The sequence below is a fragment of the Vanellus vanellus genome, assembly GCF_965231255.1.
Source record: "Vanellus vanellus genome assembly, chromosome: 15".
NCBI lineage: Eukaryota > Metazoa > Chordata > Aves > Charadriiformes > Charadriidae > Vanellus > Vanellus vanellus.
Genome location: NC_138920.1, coordinates 7,735,892 through 7,755,741, shown reverse-complemented (window position 1 = coordinate 7,755,741; position 19,850 = coordinate 7,735,892). Strand labels below are relative to the sequence as shown.

At 54.7% G+C, this 19,850-nt stretch overlaps 1 protein-coding gene across 1 annotated transcript; it reads left to right on the top strand.

The window, feature by feature from the left end:
• Positions 1 to 1,975: 1,975 nt before the first annotated feature.
• On the top strand, positions 1,976 to 19,418 carry PKIG (cAMP-dependent protein kinase inhibitor gamma). Its single transcript, XM_082491018.1, has 4 exons — positions 1,976 to 2,163; positions 7,563 to 7,630; positions 17,132 to 17,307; positions 18,461 to 19,418. Exons 3-4 carry the CDS (start codon positions 17,157 to 17,159, stop codon positions 18,538 to 18,540), a joined length of 231 nt encoding a protein of 76 aa, XP_082347144.1. The 5' UTR covers positions 1,976 to 2,163; positions 7,563 to 7,630; positions 17,132 to 17,156; the 3' UTR covers positions 18,541 to 19,418.
• The last annotated feature ends 432 nt before the right edge of the window (positions 19,419 to 19,850 follow it).

Below are 19,850 nucleotides of genomic sequence, written 5' to 3'. Positions count from 1 at the left end.
CCCAGTTTTCGTGTAGAGCTGTAGCCTCCTGGGTCACTTTCAAACATGAGCTGGAGTAAAGCGGAAACTGCCGCCTGGGTCAGGCCAGCGTAGCAATCTCCCGAGGCCGTGCTGGTCCCTCGGCACGGCGTGGCAGAGCCCTCCTCCCTCTGCTGCATCGCATGAGGACAGGCAGGGCGTTGCGGTGAATCCCTTACCGTTACTTTTGGGTAAGTAGCAACGCGTGACTCAAAAGCACTGGAGAGAGATTACTTTCTGCCAAGTGATACATCTCAGGAAATCAAACTGGCTTCCCTGGGGCTGGCTTTGAAATAAACCAGAATTGAATCGGGAGGCAGAGCTACGCGAGGTCAGTTTGGGGATGCACCGAGCATGGGTATATTTTTCTCTACTGAAGTCCGTTCCCCCTCCTCTGTGCCTCGGTATTGTCATCGGGGTGTTTCCTGCGCTGCCTGCTGCTTTTGTTGGTGTTTTTATCTCTTCCTGCGCGCGATGGCAGGGGTGTGGGTATCTATCACGGCAAACGGCTTGTTTTTGGGCGCGCACAGACAGATTCCGGCTGGAGGCGGCGATGCCGGCAGAGGTGGAGCGGGTCTGGCTGTGCAGCCGGTGCTGGGGCAAGAGGAGAGGCTGGTGCTCCTCACCGGCGCAGAGGCAGGCGGTGAGCCTGGGGATGAACGGCTCCGGGGCCCATCTGTGGTGGGAGAGCTGCGGGACGGCAGAGACGCCGCTTCTGCGTCTGTCTGGTGCTCGGCGAGATGGCGGGTTGGGAGAGCCAAGTCCTGCCGGCTCGCACTGCTCACTTTGCACACAACCTGAAATAAAAGCTCATTCAGCTGGAGCAGGGGCTGGATGCGTTCCTTGGCAAACATCCTTTGTGCTCTCCAGTTGAGTCGTGCCACTTCTTCTCCCCCTTACAGGGCTGAGGACCGGAGAGTCCTTACAGCAGGCATGGAGTGAGTCTTCCACTCTCCCAGCAAAACAATCAGCGCTAACGAGCCTTGTTCCCGTCTGGGCATTCAGGCTGGAGCAGGGAGCGATAGCTACACCCCGGTGTGCTCACACTCCTTCCCACCGCGCCGGTAGGGCTTCGCAGGAGCACGGGCCAGGAGGACAGCTGGAGACCCGGCACTGCAACCAGCTTGCTCGTTTGGCTTCAGCCACCCGGCAGTGTCTCCAAGGCTGATGTGACACGAGGAGGTGATATCACCCAGAAGAACATTCCTGGGCCCCTGGGGTGACAAGAACAGCCAAAACTTCCTCTTCTCCTGGAGTGGCCCTGAGCTCGCCAAGAGCTCCCAGGCTGTGCTTCAGAGCAGGGTGGAATCAAAGGTAGGTACTCGATACACGGGATTTCTTTGCCCTGAGCACCTTCTCCCCCTTAAATCTGGCTGCTGTCACCAGCTCAGCACTTCACCCCCAGCTAAGGCTGGCACCCAGGGGCAGATGAGCTGAAGCACGCTTGGATTTTACCCCGTGGGAGTCTGTGGAGTGGAAAGCACTGTAAAAAGACACAAAGCTACTTTTTTTTTTTTTTTTTTCCCTGGGAGGCACTTCTCTGGAGTTACACCTGGTGAAATAGCTCGGTCTGCGCAGGGTGTGGTGGTGCCTTTGGCCAGGCCCTGATGGAGAGGGTGAACGGCGGGATGCAGCTGGGGCTGGGACGTGCATCCCAGCGATGCGCCGGAGAAGCCCGGGGGAGCGGTGGGCGGGAGGGCAGGAGGAAGTGCCCCACAGCAAAACCCGCAGCACCGAGCATCGAAGGAAGGATGTTCGGGCACATGCAGCTGCCGGGAGATGGGGTTACAAGGCGAAGCTAAACAAAGATCGCCGCAAAAAGGAAACGGATCCCTCCTGCCGACTGTAAGGTAGGAGTCGAGCAGGAGCTGCTTGACATCATCGGGATGAGCATTGGATTACAGCGGGCAGGGACTGACTCGGGAGGGGAGAACACGCCCCTCGGCCCCAGAAGTGCAACTTCATTTAGCAGCTCCCAGCACAAGGAAACGGCAAGTCTGAAACTGGCTGCGATCCCCCAGCCGGCTTGGCCGCTCGCCACAGCGGGCAGAGACGCCAGGAGGGTGTAAATCCAGCCTCGCTCTCTGCCGGGGCGGCGGGACCGCGGCACTCGGGATTCGAGAAGCAGCGGGAGCCGGGGTGGCCGTAAGTGGGGCTGAGCACACTGCTGCGGGCGAGCGGGGCAGGCGACGGGCTGGGCTGGGCTGGTGGGTGGCCGGGAGACCCGGCAGCGCGGCCAGGGGCTGCTCTCCAGCTGCCCCCGGCACGGGAGCCAGAGCCCGCTACAGAAGGGCGATTTGTTTAGAGGTACAGTTAACTTTTACCTAACCGACTGTGAACGGCGAGATTTTTGCTGCCCGCAAAACCGTGGGCTGGAAAACTAAGCTGCATCCCGGTTTTTCTGCTGTTGGGAGAAAGCGTTTGTAGGCTGATGGCAGGGAGGTGGCGGCTGTTTCACTGGGAAAATAACGCAGTTCAGTACTTGCTGCGAAGGGGTAGCGGGGAGAGCAGACTCGGCAGTTAGAAATCTCAGAGGACCGTGGATCAGTGACCCCCCCGTGGGGATTTCTGGCCTCATTTCTGACATGTGTCCATTTATTCTGAGCGACTTGCCCGAGGGAATCCCTTACAGCGTCGGGGTGGCTCTGTGCTCGCAGGGGAACGGGCGCCAGGCTGCGGGACAGGCGCCCAGCATGCCATCCGCGCGGGGCCATGGTGTGAATCTGCCCTTAAGGGCTGTGGGGAGCTGCAGGGCTGCCCGGGGCTCCCCTTCGACCCACGGGCGAGGGCTTTGCTGAGCGTGGCGGCGGAAGCGGGCTTGGAGGCTCCCTGGCATCCAGCTTTCCAAGCAAATGTTTTAAAAGGCAAAAGACTCGGGATAAAAAAAGAACTGCTGTGTGGTGGTATTCTCAGGAGGCTTTGCAAATTCCTCCACCTCGGAGCTGTGTGTCTTTCTCTCCTCTCTCTGGATTCCCCCAAGCAGCTGGTAGCAAGCCGCAGCGGTGAGCTTTCACATGCATGTCATGCCTTGGCCCCAAAGGGGTGTTTGGAAAACGTTTCCCTTTGCTTGGAAGGGGCAAGTGGGTCCACAGAACAAGAGCCAACTGTAGCCGTGAGCCCAGAAGCAACACCCTGGGTGACCGGGCTGGTGGCACAAACCAGGAGGAGGACACACTTGGGTCAAATGAGCAAGAGGCAGCCGCAGCGAGGATGCTACGGCAGTGCAAGAGCGAGACGAGACTTGTGTGGTGGGGATGGCTCTGCCGGGTGGTAGAGACCATCGGATGGTTGCAGCCCCCCCAGGCTCTGGGCTGCTTGCTGGCAGCGAGGTCGGCGTGCCTCGCTCGGGTAGCTGTGGGGCACACCTTGGCTCCGAGACTCTTGGCTGGAAAGGGCCACCCTGCTAATGCGCAGCCACCCAACTGAGAAGTTGTCGCGTTTCTGCTCTCGTGAGGAATGGCGTTTGGGAAAGAGGGATGCATGAAGAGATCCTCAATAGCTGGATTCATTCATAATGCATATGTAGGTTAAATGGCCATTTTCAAACATGCATGCACCAGTAGCGCTTAATAGCCCTGGAGCGCAGAGAAGGGCATCGAGCCCTTCAGACGGAGCTCCCCATGAGGGTATGAGTCCCCCATGCCATCATTTTGAGGGACAGTTTCCAGACAGTGCAAACTAAGTAGTGCCTTAAAGAACTGGAGATCATTAAATACGGTACACGGGCTCCCAGTGTGGGTAGTTGGTCACAGAGAAATGAAAATCCAAGAATATTCATAGCCATGCATCTTCCAGCTACCTGGCATTTCTGTACTCAGTGGCCAATTCTAAGGAGGTATACAAGCACACAATGAGCTAGAATGCAGAGTTTTGCTTTTTACCCTTATCCTCTTATTCCAAAAAGAAAAGTACACCTGCTTTTGAGCCCACTCAGAGGAATAACCACAGGCATACAACCCGCCCCCCAAAATAACTGTGGGAAATGTTTTCCAAGTTGCTAACATTTCCTGATCTTCCACATTTCAGAGCCAGTTCCTGCAGCATACTGCCATGCATTAATCCCTCCAGCCTGTCTGGGCAACCAAACACCAGCACTATTCCTATTTTACAGGGGCTACACACAAAGCAGATTATTTTCCTGGGCTCATACAAGGTCCGTGGCAGAATCAGGGATGAATCTACAAGTCCACAAGGAACAGCAGAAGCTTCAACCCAGCTTTTTTTGCCTTTCTACACCACCCTCTTCTGGTTTCTCCCATTTTCAAGTTCAAAGCCTGGATCCAAATTGTTTCTCCACACTACTGTGCGTTTCCTTAGCGTCACCAAAGCTGTATGTGTGGACTGATCCAGAAAACAAATCTTCCATCACAGTACCCATTTCAGAGAGGATGAGAGGGGAAAAAAAAAAACCCAATGCTTCTAGTTGTCTCTAGGCAGCGAGACCAGCCAGTGAGAAGGGGAGGCTCAGCTTTTGCGTGGACTTTGTCCCCAGCTCCTCACAACGGCAGTTGGAGAAGCCAAGACATGGCTCCAAGACCCAGCCGGCACCTGCAGTGCAAGCAGGAAGAACGGCAGTTGGACTATGAACCACCTAGTCCCCTGTTTCAAAACTCTCGCTCCCTTCGAGCCTACAGGAATATATGTACTTTACACCACCCATTTCTGGTGAGTTCCCAAAGGCTTCCTTCCCAGCACAGCCCCGGAGAGGCTCCGTGCTCTTTGCATGGCTCTTCCACACCAGCTTTCATGCGGGCACGTTGTTGGTCACAGGCCACTGCCTTGGGAACTCCCTGGCGAGCTCCAAAGTGCCAACATTTGTTGGTATTTGCAATGATGTAATAAGCCAAACATCCCCACCGAAGCGTCATCAACTTTACTGGAATTACTGTTTCCACAAAGTGTAATTAATCTGTGGTGCTCATTGCCATGAGATATCACTGGAACAAAGAGCTCAGAAGGCGTTTTAATAGATATCAGGTGGTTATCTCGGTAACAAAAAAATCCTGGGTATGATTAAAAGGATATTGCATTTTAAGGATTATAAGACCTCCTGGTTCAGGGTAATTAGTAACTGATGAGAAACATTCCACTACAGCTACAAGTTTTCTTGCATCTCTGAGACCAAGGATGCCAGCTGCTACTGGGGACAGGGCACTACACGAGAGCGCCTCCGTCTGCTGTGGGAGGAGCGGGCTCCTGTTCTCATCAGCGATGCGTGCAGCCTGTTGCTTACCCAGGAGTCAAAAGACACGAGAACGACCTTCTCTGCTGCCATCACCTTGCTTGAAACCAGAAAGGATTTCCTGTCTGGATCAAAAGCAGCACCATCACAGCTGTTATGTAGAATAATTCCGAATTCTGCCAAAAAGCATTCTGGGTTTTTTTGGAACATATATTCATTTTGAAGCAATGCCGAGAGCACCGAGTTTGTTTTGTGTGCTTGTTCCTGTTAGGTAACAGCTGATCAACATGGAGGGAATCTGAACCCCAAATACGCGCATCATGCTGATGCCCTTGTAATTCATTCCTGATGGGGTATGGATGTTTAGCTACCGATGAACACTTCCACAGGGTCCCAAAATAACCTGTGGTACCTTGATGGGTTATAGGAGAAGACTAGGAAACATAAAGTGTTCTTTAACAAGTTACTTTCACCCATCCTCAGTCACACTGCATGGACTAATCCACCTGACCACCCTTAAATCCCCAAACTCCGTGTGGGATATTGCCTGGGCTTTCCATAAAGGGGCCTTCAGAGCTCTGCCCATCACCCCTGGAGCATCAGGACTGCATGAGCCAGTGGAGGGTGAGCCTTTGGGGATGGAACAAGAGGCCCAGCTTCAGATCTGCAGACTCCAGATCCCCAAGCGAGGGCTGTGGGGAGAAACATCTAACCAGAGCCAGGACTGCAGGGTTGGAAAGCCAATACCAGTTGCTATAGACTTTCTGTCTCCAAACCCAGCTTTTTCTGAGAGAGAGAAAACGGGAGTTTCCCCCCCACATCCCATCAGGAACAGGGCTGCTTGGTGATAACTTTTGCTTCAGAGCATCATTGCTCCAATTTGCTTTAAGCCTCTCTTGGCAGAGGGCCATATATTTTGAGATATTTTGCAACACATCTGAAGTGCCGGAGGGTTTAACTGTTTGGGCTGCGTAACACACGAGCCGGAGTAAGGCAGGAAGGCAAAGGAGGAAAATAAAAGACTTGTGGATTTCCAAAGCTGGCTTTCTTCCTTCCTGCTTTTGTTTGCCTGCTTGGTGCCCCAAAAGGGCGATGCATATTCCCAGAGTTGTGGGAATACTGTTTCTTTTCCGTTCCAGTGTTTCCAGTAAGCACTTCACTGTAAATGGGGTGAACGCTAACAAAAGTGTATTGTTTAGTCCCCGTGTCTTTGTTTGGCTACTGTCATGATCATAATTAGTATTTTCCACTTCTGTAAGCCTGTCATCTACAGGTCCGAAAGTGCTTTACAAATATGCGAAGCATCTAACGAGGGGAGCGGGTATTAATAGCTCCATTTAACAGATGGGCAAACTGACACACAGCAGCAGCAAGCGCCCTGTCCTTGAAGCAGGGCCAGAGCCAGCGAGTCATCGGCTCCAACAACTCAGGAGTTTTAAAAGTGGGTCAAAAAAATAAAGAGAAATGCTGTAGATCTGTCCTGGCTTGGAAACCGAAACCAGGGCGGTACCCTACCCAGACGGGCCGGAGGATGAACTGCTGGGTGAGCTACTGCTTAGATGGTTAAATGGTTCGTCTCTTCCTTTCTGCTCGGCTAGTATTTGTCCCTGGGACAAAGTGGAAAAAAAACAGTCCGTGATGTTCCAAAAAGCCTGAAAGCTGAAACAGCTGCTAAAATAAGCAAGTGTCTTGTTGGCTGGGCTCCGCAGGTCAGGAGATTGCAACGCACCCACAGATGTTAAGGCCACAGAGGAAATGTCTTTGAGCGGGGCCTGGGGACAGCGGGAGAAGGCACAGCTGTGCACAAACAGCAAAGCAGCCCACCGGGCAGAAGGTGGACCGAGCAAGGTGACTAAAAGTACCAGATCAAATTTCCCCTTTTGCCTCAGAGAAGCTGATGCGGGAGTTTCAGTTCTTTAAAGGGCAGTGGAGCAGCAAACCAATATTCATTTATACTCTCGAGGCAGCTGCTGGGTCCCCCCGTGGCACAGGTCAGGAGACACACGTTGCTTCGGTTGTCCCCAGCACACCCACATGACGTTAACAAAAGGAGAAGCAAAACCAAAGAGAACTTCTCTGTGCAGCCAGGCCCACGGCAGGACACCCCTCGCCCTTAGACACAACAGGCCAAATCTCTGTTAGCACAAACCCTCCTGAGAAGGTGCCCCACGACCACTACCATCCCACAGCCTTCAGTTGGTGTCTCCATTCTTGCCAAGCCGGGCTTCAGCTGAGCCCTGCCGGACCCCGCATCCCCTTTGCTGTCCTAGTTGCAGACGGTGGAAAAAGCAGCTGAGCTTTATGCTTCCCAACAAAAGCACAGATAATGTTTTCTTACATTTATTTTCTTTTCTTTCCCCAGAAGCTGCTGCCCTGCTGCATCTGAAGCTTGTTTGAAGTCATGTCCAAAAGGAAAGTCAACTAAATCAGGTAGGGAATCACACTATAGACCGATATCATTTATGTAATTTCTCCCTGTGAATGAAAACAGGAATGTTTTTTCCTTCCTATTTCATAGAGTCATTTGAACTCCCTCTGTATTCTGAGTTAGTAGATGCTGGAAAGCTGCTAAGAGGAAAAAAAAAATAGCAGCAATTCTGTCGTAATGGCTTTCCTTGCTGTATTTTCCATACTTCACAGCCACGTACTCGTACCAAGGCGTGTGCACTCCAAGGGCAGCCCCCAGTGCAAGCCGTGCTGCACGGCATCTCCCATGCCAGCGACAGGGACGCTGTGTGCAAATCCTGCTCACGGGCTGCTCGCGTGCTTTGCACGGGAACATTGCTTGCCCGTACATAACCGTGTAAGCGAGCTTTGCTTTGCATGTGGCGTCAGCCCAGCAAGATCCAGGGAAGCCCCAAAGCTTAATCTTTTGTGGCGCTTGCGTAAATGTTGGATCTGCCAGCTCAGACAGCCCTTTCCGTGGTTTCACTCCCGTGGCTCCTGCGCTCAGAGCATCTCCTCTGTCCTCACATCATCTTGCTGCTTTCTCTTGTTCCTGCGCTGAGCTTTCCCTTACACAGAGCTGCCACTGCCGCATTGTTTGTGGGCGATACGGGATCTGAGGACTCTCTGGTGCACATAGACCTTCATCCCGCAAGTCTCTCAGAGCAGTTTGTCTCTTGTGTCCAGCATCTTTCCCACATATGCTAGAGACACCCCGTATCCTGCTACCCGTGGCTGCATTTCGGTGCACCATAAAATAGTTGGCAATTCGTTTCATTAGAAGCCTATCCTTTTCTGAGCCTATAACTCGCAATGATCGCAGTGTAATGTTACAGGCACATCTTGAGCACCACTTCAACTCGTGTCTAGATGTCATATCCCTGGTGACTTATGCAGACAGATTTATGCTGCCTGCAGAGAGGATCAGAAGCTGCTATCACCCGACACAGATGTACAAAAACTCTCCATCCATCACAGAAATACTCAGAGAAGAGGGGGTGCAGGCCAGCAAAGCTTTCTCTGTCCTGGTAGGGGTCCCAGCAGGGCAGCACAGCCAAAGGGACTACGGATTTCAGTGGGCAACAGAAACCACAGGACCACCCGAAAGAGCTTAGCTCAGACACCTCTCACTGCCAGCCTGTTTTTAACTCCTACACTTGCCTTTCTATTGTACGTAAGGCACCGGTAGCACCAGCCCGGCCACCCAGTCCTCACAGCTCCCAAAGACAGATCTTGCCCCGCTCCCATCTCCGCAGGCCAGCGCTGCCCCTGCCCTGGGCTGGGAGTCCTGCTGGTGGCTCCATCTGTGCAGTGGGGTGGCCGGAGAGGGCAGCCAGCTCCGGGGAGCAGAGCTAAGCCTGATTTTGCTAATCAGCCTCATTCCGCACTGACACTCTTAAGAGTTCCCTGGTTATTTTTAGGCCCCGCTGGGAGCTGCCAGGGCTCTCGCACCTCAGGAGGTTTCACAGCTCCTCGCTCAGCCCCTTACACCACACCGAGTCAGGAGGACTCTTTGGATGCTGGATGGGAGTTCCTACAGGATTGTGCAAGCTTGAATGAGGAAGAGCCAAGGCAGCTTCACGCACCCCGTGCCCAGCACAGCCTCCTCAACTAGCAGCAGCCAACACCGCACAGTCACAGCCTGCACAACACCTCTCCCAAGCCAAGCTCTCCTTCCCAGCCGTGCAAGCACTGCTTCCACACAGCACCAGAGCTCCGCTCCTCAGATCACAAAGAAAAGCTGGACAAAATTACTCTTTTTTCCTGCTAGGCATAAAAATAAAGACCCATCTTTGCTCACCTCTGTCCCTGTAGAAAGGTTTTCCTCCCTCCAGAAGCAGAGCTATCCCATCAAGACCTGCTGTGGCTTCACCTTCCTTTTATAGGTGACAAGAGCAGCTGTGCTAGAAAATAGCCCCAGCTGCATCTCCTCTGCACTCATTTGACTTCTTGCCCAGGGAAGCCTGCAAGCTGTTGGGGAGGTTGTGCTGGGGGTGAGCATCCCCGGGCAGGGAATTCAAGCGGGGTTTGTTTAGGTGATGCTCACTCAGAGGTCAGGGCCCCGGTGTCATCAAAAAAGCTGTGGGACCGCTGGGGAGTTTCCAGCCTTTGAGGTGAAATCCAGCAGAGAATTTCCTTCCTGAATGATTTGGGGAAGGACAGGGAACCCAAGTCTGAAGGGGACTCCTAATGCAAAGGAATCCACCCCGTGGCCCGGGCGCGATGGGGTGTCCACACATCACAAGGGGGGACAATACATGAGTCTTCCTGGCACATGCCTGCAACGGCAGCTGTGGGGCTTCCGCAGCTGAAGGGTTTGAAGCGACTGGTCTGTGGTTCTTCTGCTTTGCAAGTTCAGGCATTAGCAGATCTTCCACACTGTCACTGGTTTTGTTAATGTTGACATATAAAAGCAGCTAAATAAGAAGTTGGGGGAAATTAAGAATAATGGAGGAGGGACTCATACCCTCATACTCTTTACAGCTTTGAAAGGGTCTCTGCAGGGGACAGAGAGGCCCGTGGGTGGTGGCTCAACAAGGCGGTGGGTGCTCATGGCCACGCTGGGTGAACTCGAGGGCTCTGGCTCACTGCCCGTTGCTGCCCAGAAGTCAGAGCGCCGCATCCACCCACTGCGAGCCTGGCGGGGGAGGGGGGAGAAAAATGGGGGGGAGAAAGGTGCCAGCCTTCCATGTCCTAGGGCTGGCTGGGGTCGAGTGTGCCTCATCCTGCTCTGCAACCCCGTCCCTCAGAGGGATGTGCGTCTTTCAGAGGTGAGAGGGGGAACCGGAGTGCCCTGGTTTATTAGCACCTCGAAGCTGTGGGATGTGAAAAACAAGCTCGACCTGGGAACAAAACAAAAATACAACTGCTGTCACGGCAACTGTCTCCAGATGCATGAAGAGACCAATTATTTCCATTAATCAACTTAGTGAGAAGCTGCAGAAGAGGCTTAAGCTGCCGCCGAGGCTCGGTGCTGAGAGAAGGGAGGAGCGGAGAGCTCATCAAACCCTGGTTGCCAAGGCAAAGCATGATTCCTCTCGAGGCGGAGGATTTTCGGAGCAGAGGCTCAGCACCCATGCCTCATGGGGACTGGCAGAGCGGTGCTGCTTGCTCCGGGCACGGGGATGCAGGCTGGCAGCGCTGCATGGCCAGGGCTGGCCACTGGGCTGCCCTTCTGGCAGACAGATGGACGGATGGACAGGCAGCTCCCTCCCGCCATCGCCCACACATCCTGATGCTAAGGAGATGCTGGCGGGGCTGAGCAATCCCCTTCCGCCTCCCCTGCTCCTCCCCAAGCCCTCCCCTCTCCCCTGAGGACATTAGCAGCACACATAAGGACTCATGTTACCCTGATGCCAAGGGTCGGCTGCGATTTTGAAATCTGTCTGGAGCATCTCTTACGTCAGCTGGGAGCCAGGCAGTGGCCGGGAGGATGTGGGGCAGCAGGAGGTGCTTTGGGACAGCAGAGACACTGCAGCGGGGGTCCCTGGGGACGTGTTGAAGGCCGGGATGGAGAGCTTGGTAGAGACAGAAGCTCAGTCCCCTTGCTGTATCTGCTCTCCTCCTATATGAATTATAATTGTCCACCAAGTCCTAGAGAAGCCTAGAAGCTCTGTTCTTGCAAAACCACTGCAGTGGCTGGAGAAGCTGTGACGGCTGCGCTGGATGAATTCATTGTATTTAGCGTAAGAGCCAGAGGGTGCAGTTAGTATGAGGAATCCCACAGCAAAAGCCTTCCAGAAATACCAATGTGCCATGCCCAACCTTGATACCTCTTCAGCACCAACGTGTGATGAGGCTTTTCCACGCTATTCACAGCTGGAAAGAAGCTGCTCAGCACATGAGATGGATGCACTTGCCCTGGTAGATCAGGCTGCTGCCCTGATCCTGCATGTTTTCTCACCCAGCTGGGAAACTCGGGGCTCAGCGGTTTGGAGCACATCAATTCTGGCCGATAAGACCAACCACTACTACATTTTGGAGGACACAGACCCAGCAGGAAAGCAGGGGAGCTCTGTGCCCGGCGCCAATCCTGCTTGTTGTATATGTTGTCGCTACCAGACCAGGCTCCCAGAAGGACATCTGCAGCTTTAGCTCAGCTTCTGGCCGTGGATCTAAGCTCTAGTGCATGGGGGTCATGAGCCATAGTGAGGCCTTGAAGGCACGAGCACAGGTCTAAAAATACTCTCTAACCCCGATAACACGGCTACAGAGCCCTCCTTCTTTGATGTGCAACCCCTCACGCATGTTCCCAGACAAGAGCCAGTGGAAAATTTGCTGAAATTCCAGCTGGAAGTTGTCAGACAGTTGGTGGAAACCCCCTGACCTCAATTGCTGGCTTCAGCCCTACGGGATTTTTTTTCCTCCTCGCTGGATGCGACTGTCCCAGCAGGAAACCTCACGGCAGACCCGCAGGGAGCACAGAGATCCCGGCGCTCCCGTCTCTGTGCGCTACCAGGCCCCCCTCCGCAGTAAACCATCTTACACTGTAAATATTTTAAAAGCCCAGCAGGGCTGTTGAGTATGTTTTGCTGTTGTTATGGATCCGGCCCCAGCAGGAGAGGGCTAATAATAGTCACTGTACCCTGGAATGAAAGGGCAAGGGGCACTGCACACGGCGGAGGGCTCGAAGGCGACCGTGCCACTTCATGCCTTGGTTCCTGCGGGTTGACAATGAAGGGGAGAGAAGTGGGATGCGATGCGTGAGCAGAAGAAGGGGTCACACCCCCGTTCCCCGGCAGAACTTTGAAATTTCACCCCCAAAACCACAGCAACGTTTAGCTTGGCTTTGTGGCTTTGTTTGGGGGCTAAAAGAGAGCATTAAATCCTCTGGTGCGAAACCAAGCAGGAGGAAGAACACGTCCCCGGCCGGGCTGCGGGACCGAGGAGCCATCTCCAACGAGAACCTGCAGCTGTTGGTCCCAACTGCCGCTGGCAACGGGCTGGCGCGGGGCCACAGCCGGGCAGCAGCACCCCGGGACGGGAGTCTGCCGGGGCTCCTGCCCCCAGGGACCTCGGCGTGCCGGTCCCTGCCCTCGGAGGTGGCCGAGGCGCAGGGCTCCCCTCCTTGGGTGTCCCCGGGGACAGCCACGGGGCACGTCAGGCTGAGCAACTCCTCCTGCTTGCCCCCGAGGGACAGGGAGGTCTCTAAAGGACCAGCCGGCTGGGATGAGGCGATGATTCGGGCTTAGTTAAGCAGGGAAATCCTTGGATCCTCCTTCCTCACAGCAGCCCAGGTGTGCTGCGCTGGCTGCCCGCAGGGGCGAGGATGTCCAAGCAGGGGGCTCAGCCGCCTCATCCCCAAAAGTGCCACGGATGCCATGCGGAGACGAACAGGACTTTCTCCAACCTGGAGGCCCTTTGCGCTCGCTGCAAAGGTGGGTTAGGTGGAGAGGAAAATACTGAGGAAAGCAAGAGGTAAGAGAGGCAGAGCAGAAGGCAGCAAGGCGGGCAGCGGAGGGGAAGCAGGCTGAATTTGGCACAGCCCGCTCATAGCCAGCATCAGGGCAGAGTCCAAAAATAGCCCTTCCTAGCCATAAAAAGCTTACAGTTTAACCTAGACAAGGGACAGATGCGGTATCGCGTGAAGGGTTTCCTTGAAACTGGAGTCCCGGGCTGGGTGTGACGGTGACATCCATGCGATCCCTCGGGGTTAGACGCCGGCCGCTGGCTCCGGTCGCGGGACTTGTGTTTGCTCTGCAGGCGCAGGGCCCCAGGTTGAGTTTAACCTGCCCGTGGTGTTTCCAGGTCATTTGTCTGCCACACTCATTATTTGCGGTAACTGTTTGCTCGTAGTCCCTGGGATCTGTGCTGCGGAGAAGCAGGCACAGCGGGGGGGGAATGGGAATTAACCGCTGGTTCGTCAGTGGGACCAAGAGCGGCATTGAGCTGACCCAAAAGAAATGCCCCGCTTTCTTCTACCAAAAAGGCAGAAGAAACATTTAACCCTGCAATTTCTCAGCATCCGCCTTCTAAATGGGTAAACTTCAACCCCGGTGTGCACAGGGCTGGTGTAGCTGCAGCCCCCCCAGAGCAGAGCCTGCTGCTCCGTCGGCTGCCGGGTGACTTCCCCGGGAGCTGCCCGCCAGCCCAGCTGCGCTCCTGCAGCAAAACCGCCAGCCCAGTCCAACCCAGCCGAGCCCACACCATTACCGCTCCAGATTTTTTAGTCCTCACAAGACACCACGGAAAAATAAGTCCAGGCCAAAGGGCAGGTTTGGCAGAGCCAGGGTATTTTGGGGGGGGTGGGGGTGGGAGCAGAGGCAGCTCTGGGGGATGCGTCTTGTGCCTATGGCAGCTTGTGAGGGTCTTTGCCACTCGTGGCCAGCTGCCCTGGGACAGGCGGCACCGTGTCCCCACCATGGGGGGTGGGGGGGGGACACGCAGCCTCCCTCCAAGCAGCACAGAAAAGCTTTCGAGGAATGTGCAACGGCCAGCAGGTCGCAGCCCCCTGCCAATGGCCTTCGTCACTGTGCCGCGCATCCCCTGCTCCATCCCTGCGGGCTGGCACGCTGCACCCGGGGCACAGGGACTGTTTCTGTTACCGTCAGCCACGCGCGGAGGGAAGGCAGGCAGGAAATGACCCTCTGGGGACGAGTTGAATCATCTCTCTGAAGCGCCCTGGAAACCCTTGCGCAGGGTATTTGTGTGCCGCGGGCTTATTCCTGCAACGCCCGGCAAGAGCCGGCACATCATTCCCTGCCGCCGGCCCATGGGAGTACGAAAACCCGAAGGTGGGGAGCTGGCGAGTGATGCACCCCCCCTTTGCGCCCCCCTGCCACCGCTAAATGACTGTCCGCAGTGACGCAGTTTCAGATTGAACTACGTGGGCAAGAGGGAAGGTGGTTCCTTTCTTCTCCCTGTTAAAAGATGTTTCCACTGACTAAAAACCCACTGAAATGTTTTGCACCTGCCCGGAAATGCTTTTTGAAAAATCAGGGTTTTTTCTATCAAAAAATTGAGGCGACCGCTCCCCCATCACCTCCTCGGTCCAACAGCTTCCCGGAGGCAGGGGCTGGAGTGTCTCTGCCAGCGGGGAGGGATCTGCCCGCAAGGCTTTTGAGAGCCGCCCACCTTGAAAATCCTGAAGAAACTGCACAAATTTGAAAGCTTTGCTCGTAAATCCGCCCCTCTCCAGCTCTGCGTGTGGAGAGCAGAAGGCAGGAACGCTCCCAGCCACGGAAAATAAATAAATCACAGGCGCCATCTCCCGGCCGCCCAGCCGGGACCCAGACCTGCCCCCAGCAGGACCCGCTTCTGCACACTTGGTTCCTGTCCCTATTTTAAATCAAGATCCCATCCTTTTCCCATGGGATGGGGCGCGTAGTCACTCGGCCCAGCGCTGCCACAGCTGAGCGCATCAGCCGTTGGCAGCTGCATCAAGGGACACGGGGAAAATGCTGCGTCCCAGGGGCTGGCTGGCTCCTGCTCCCCGGTTTGTGGAGTCCATCCTATGAACCAGGCGGTCCAGCTCCTGGTGCAGGGGCAGGAGGAGTGCTGAGCAAATCAGGTCTGAACTGGCCTCGGTGATGTGGAGATGGACCTGGGCTTGTGTGGACCGCTCTGAGGGAAGCCTCACGCGTCTGTGTGACGTCTGTCTGGCAGCTACAGGAGGTCAGCAGCCTCTGGGCTCCCATGAGCTGCAAGGAGGACTTGTCTGGGAATGATGGATGCTCGTCCTGTCCCGGGGACAAGGCGCTTGGCTCGTTGAGATCAGCCAGCCTGCTGCATCCAGGGCGGGCGCCTCGTCCCAGGAAGGGCAAGCCTGGGAAGGAAGGAGGGAAGACGAGGAAAATCAGCAGTTGGGATCTCTTCCTGGGGCAAAGGATGCAGCTTTTTCTGGGGCTCATTTAACAGAAGCTAGATGGATGCCAAACCCTGGGAGGAGGTGGGTGTTTGCAAGGATTTGCTGGATTTGGAGAAACAGGTTCTCCTGGGAGGTCTGGGTGGGCCAAGCCCCACGTCCCACCAGGGAGCTGGTGCCGGCACTCCCTGAGCTGGCGTCGGCACCAAGAGAAGAGTCCCTGGGGCTACCAAAACGTACTGGGTTTCTGCAGCTTTGAGGTTACTGCACCCTGCTCAGACTCAGGAAAGAGGAGAGTTTAACCTCCTTTATCCTGGCTATTGCATCTTTGTCAGCACCTTTTTTCTACTGCCATAACATCGGGGATTACAGAGCGAGGAGTGCGATTCCTGCCCAGGCTGGTGGTCTGCCAGCAGGTTTCCCTGGTAGGAAGATCAATATTAAGCAGGATTTGTACAGGAGCTAAGCAAATTCCTCAGTGGGACATTAACCCAAAGACACAAAAGCAAGTGAATGACAAGAAACTGAATTTTTTTCTCATTACACACGAGCGTTTCTAATCAGGACCTCCTTCTGATGTTGACACCATCAGCAGCGCTGAAGGAATTTTTTAGCGGGCAAAACTGGAGATAAGACAACTATCAATCTCTAATTTCCACGCAGAAAAACAAACTGAGTGCCAAACTGGCTACACAGGAGCCGGAACCCAGAGCAGCAGGTTTCCAGGGCAGAGGCAGCGTGTGCTCGCTAGCTCTGCGCCCGGCAGCCAGGACGCCTGCGGTACGTCCCCCGAGCTGCCGAGGTCCCCGCACTCTGCCTGCGGTACAATCGCTGGCTGAAATGAAACCCAGAAACTTAAGGACCCATCAGGCCAAACTCAGAGCTGGCTCGCAGCGGAGCTCGCTGGTGACGAGTGGCCGCTCCGAGCCTTGCTCCGTGCTCCGCGCTTGGCACAGACACAAGCCTGGCGTGAAGGCATCCAAACAGCGCACAGAAGGGCTGATTTTCACACGCTAAAGTGCTTATCTCAAAGCAGTCCAGCCCAACGCTTTTTCAGTGACACCCGACAACCAGTGGAGGCCGGTGCTGACCCAAAGCCCCGTACCTGTAAAGTACTCCCCCGCTCCCCGAGCTTTCCAGCGGGTATCCATCAGAGCCCTGACCGTTCCCCATTACAAATTCAGGTTGGATCGGCACCACCACCCCCCCACACACACACTCCCATGCAGCGAGCCAAATTTGGCCTCTCTTCAAAGCTCCTGTGGCATTTTGAGGAGGAAGGAGGGCTTTTTCTGTAGGAAAAAGCTGCTGAAAGTGACCTTGTGGCTCCTGAAGGAGAAGGCTGGAGACTCAAAAGGAGTGGCAAATGCCTCCTCTGCCTTGCTTTGCCATGGGAAGGCAGAACAAGGGCCAGTAAGGCAGCTGGGACGGATGCTTCCCACCTGCCTGCCCTCACCCACCACGGTGGGCCACCCCGCAGGGTGGGTCACCCCGCACGCTGCCCCACGTGACGGCGTTGATATCTGAGATCTCAGTAGCCGCCGTTAGAGGAACCGGAGCAGAGTTACAGGGGCTATTTTTTCATGCTGTAATTTAACTCCACGGAGTAACCTAACCCGGGGGGGGCCATGACTCGAGGCTTGCTGAGCATCCTTCACCTCACAGCTGTGTTTTCTCCGCAGCGTTTTGCAGGCGTATAGAGATGCAATGGAGGTAGAGTCCAGCACGTACACCGACTTTATTTCCTGCGATCGGGCTGGTCGGAGGAACGCCGTCCACGACATCCAACGAGATGCAACCACCATCAGCATGCGCAAGCTGACCGAGGACCTAGGTGACCTCGCCGTTGAAGGAGCAGGTGAGCTGCCGCAGACACCAGTAAGCCCAGCTCCTGGCACCCAGGTGGAAGGGCACGGCACAGAATGGCAGCGCAGCTGACCAGTGCTGTCTCTGGGAGCATCACACATGCTCAGGAGGAACATCCCATCCCTCGCTGCGGTCAGTGCCTTCGTGCTGGGTGGGTACTGAGCTCGTGGGAGATTCCCCAGGCCGAGGGGCTCTTGCAGCAAACGGGGTGGTCCCAGGGTTCCTGGGACACGAGCCCTGTGTGCTCCAGCCAAGGCCCTTTGCTGGGCTGGTTTGTAGAAGCACTGGTGCTTAAACAAGACATGGACTCACCAAGAGCCTTCCCAGGGCAGATTACACAGCAGGAATACCTTAGGCTTTATAAGAATCAAGTGTGGGACGGGTTGTGGTTTGCTTTTTCTCTGTTGGTTGGTTTTGGTTTTTTAAAAATTCAGCCTTCAAATAGCTCCACAGTATTTTAAATAACAACAGCGATAATTTTAAACACCACTAGCCATCTCCAAACCTTCCCCTGTAGCCCAGACATGGCAGCAGTATCGCTCTGCTCAATACTTGCCGACCGGCTGACTACAAGAAACATGAATCCTCTGTTCCGAGCACAAGCCAACCCGCCACTCTGATTTCACTAACGAGCGGCAAAACGTACAGCATCACTGCAGAGGGTAAACTCAGTTTTAGCCCTTGCTCTTTTACTCCTCCAGCCTACAATCTGTAGCTATAAAAACACTTTAAAACGCATTACCCCGACTGTACCTCTTTCAACATGTCCATACCAGCACGTGCCCACCCATCCATCCATAATAAGCACAAATTAGAGCTCCTCTAACAGAGAGCGACCCAGGTAGCTGCCAGGCTGTCCAGCAGACATTCCAGCAGCGTTTGCAAGTTGCTGTTACAAGTTAGACACGGAGAGCACATCCCTGCCGCGAGGCGCCCTCCCAGCATCACCGGGTGTGTTGAGAAGTGTTCGTACTCCAGGAACGTGAAGGGAGAACCCAATACTTTTAAGCCAAATATCTGGCCATAGGAGGGTAGCCATAGGTCTTCAGGGGGCAATCTGGATAAAATCAGCTGTAGGGATTACTGATGGCTCGTGTCCTCACCAAAGCGTAACGGTGCTTTCTTCCCAATCCTTCCTTCTGCAGAAAGCCAAAGAGATGCCACTTCTTCTGAGAACGACCCTGGAGCAAGACCAAAGGGGCAAGAAAACAGCCCCTCCCCATGACCGTGAACAGGGGGTGGGATGGGCAGGAGGAGGGCCTTGCTGTGAACATTAAACAAGAATTTGCTATTGAATCTGCGGACAAAAGCCAATCTGGAACAGCAAGTGGTCTGTCAAATGCCTCTGCTGCAACCATTTTTGTTTAGAGAGCCACAAGATGCTGTGCAAGGACTGGCCCCTCCAAAAGACTTCTGCTCCCATCCCTAACGATTTAGAGCAACACTGCCGTGGTTGTAGTGATATGAGCCATTCTCAAGATGCCTTAGCTGCAATTTTCCCCTGGGGGAAAAACGATTTCAGTAATAATAGACACATCAGAATTTCCTGTCCAAGGTACCTTCCTCCTTTGCAAATTTAGACTATTATTTATTCTGTTTCCATAGATTAGAAATTTAGATTATTGGTTTTTCTAAGCCTCACCCTTATCTGCATCTTAGACCTGCCCTGGCCTCTGGACTGTCCGTGCGGCCCCTTGTCAGGGCGGGCAGTGGGGAAGGGACCCGGCCAGTCCCGCTGCCTTCACGCCAAGCACCGCTCACCCGTGCTGCTGCCGCTTAGCACCAGGAAAGGACCAAAGCACAGCTCTGCGCGGACGAGCTCCACCTACAGACCCAGCAGCACCAGCCGCAGGCATCTTTTTCTTCGGGTTTTACTGTTTTAAGATATTGTTAAGGGGAGGGGAGGAACATTTTGCTGCTTTGACTGTTGAAATTCAGGCTTAACTTTGCAAGCTGTTAGCTGAGATGATCTCTGGTAGGATCTCACACCATTCTCTCTTTTCGGAGACGTGTTTTGTGTTGAAGATGGTTTGATAAAACTATATAAGCTGTTGGAATAAATAACACAGCCTTCAAGTACGGAAGGTGTTTTTTTTCTGCCTAGATGTTTCTTCTTCCTCTGTTTTGCCGTGTCGCTGGTTGAGCTGCAGGGTGGTTACACCAGCTTCCCCTAAGCGGGAGATAAGGAGCCGCGTTACAAGCGAGTCGCTGCCGCTTGGGTCTGTGAAACCCCACGGGTGTGCAGCACCCAGGTGGAAGCGGGTGTAGCTGGGCACAGAAAATGCTGAAAGTCTGCCCTGACTTTCCCAGGTTTGCTGCCAGGCAGCGCTTTTCCCACGGGTGTTTCATCCACCCGCGGGAGCACTGCTGCCCTCCACGTTACGACCCCGGCAGCCAAGCACGAGGCTGGCTTGGGACCTGGTGGAGTGACCCAGACCCCAGCAGAAGAGGCGTCTTCCCTCTGCAGCACAGAGCTGCGAGGACATCGCTGGCGCTTCACCCAGCCCAGGCAGAGCCCGTCCCGCCGGAGCTGCG

Bases quoted from the DNA above. Each gene is read 5' to 3' on its own strand.
- PKIG (XM_082491018.1), top strand. From the start codon at position 17,157: ATGGAGGTAGAGTCCAGCACGTACACCGACTTTATTTCCTGCGATCGG. The intron at 17,308-18,460 runs GTGAGCTGCCGC...TTCCTTCTGCAG, and splicing joins CCTCGCCGTTGAAGGAGCAG to AAAGCCAAAGAGATGCCACT.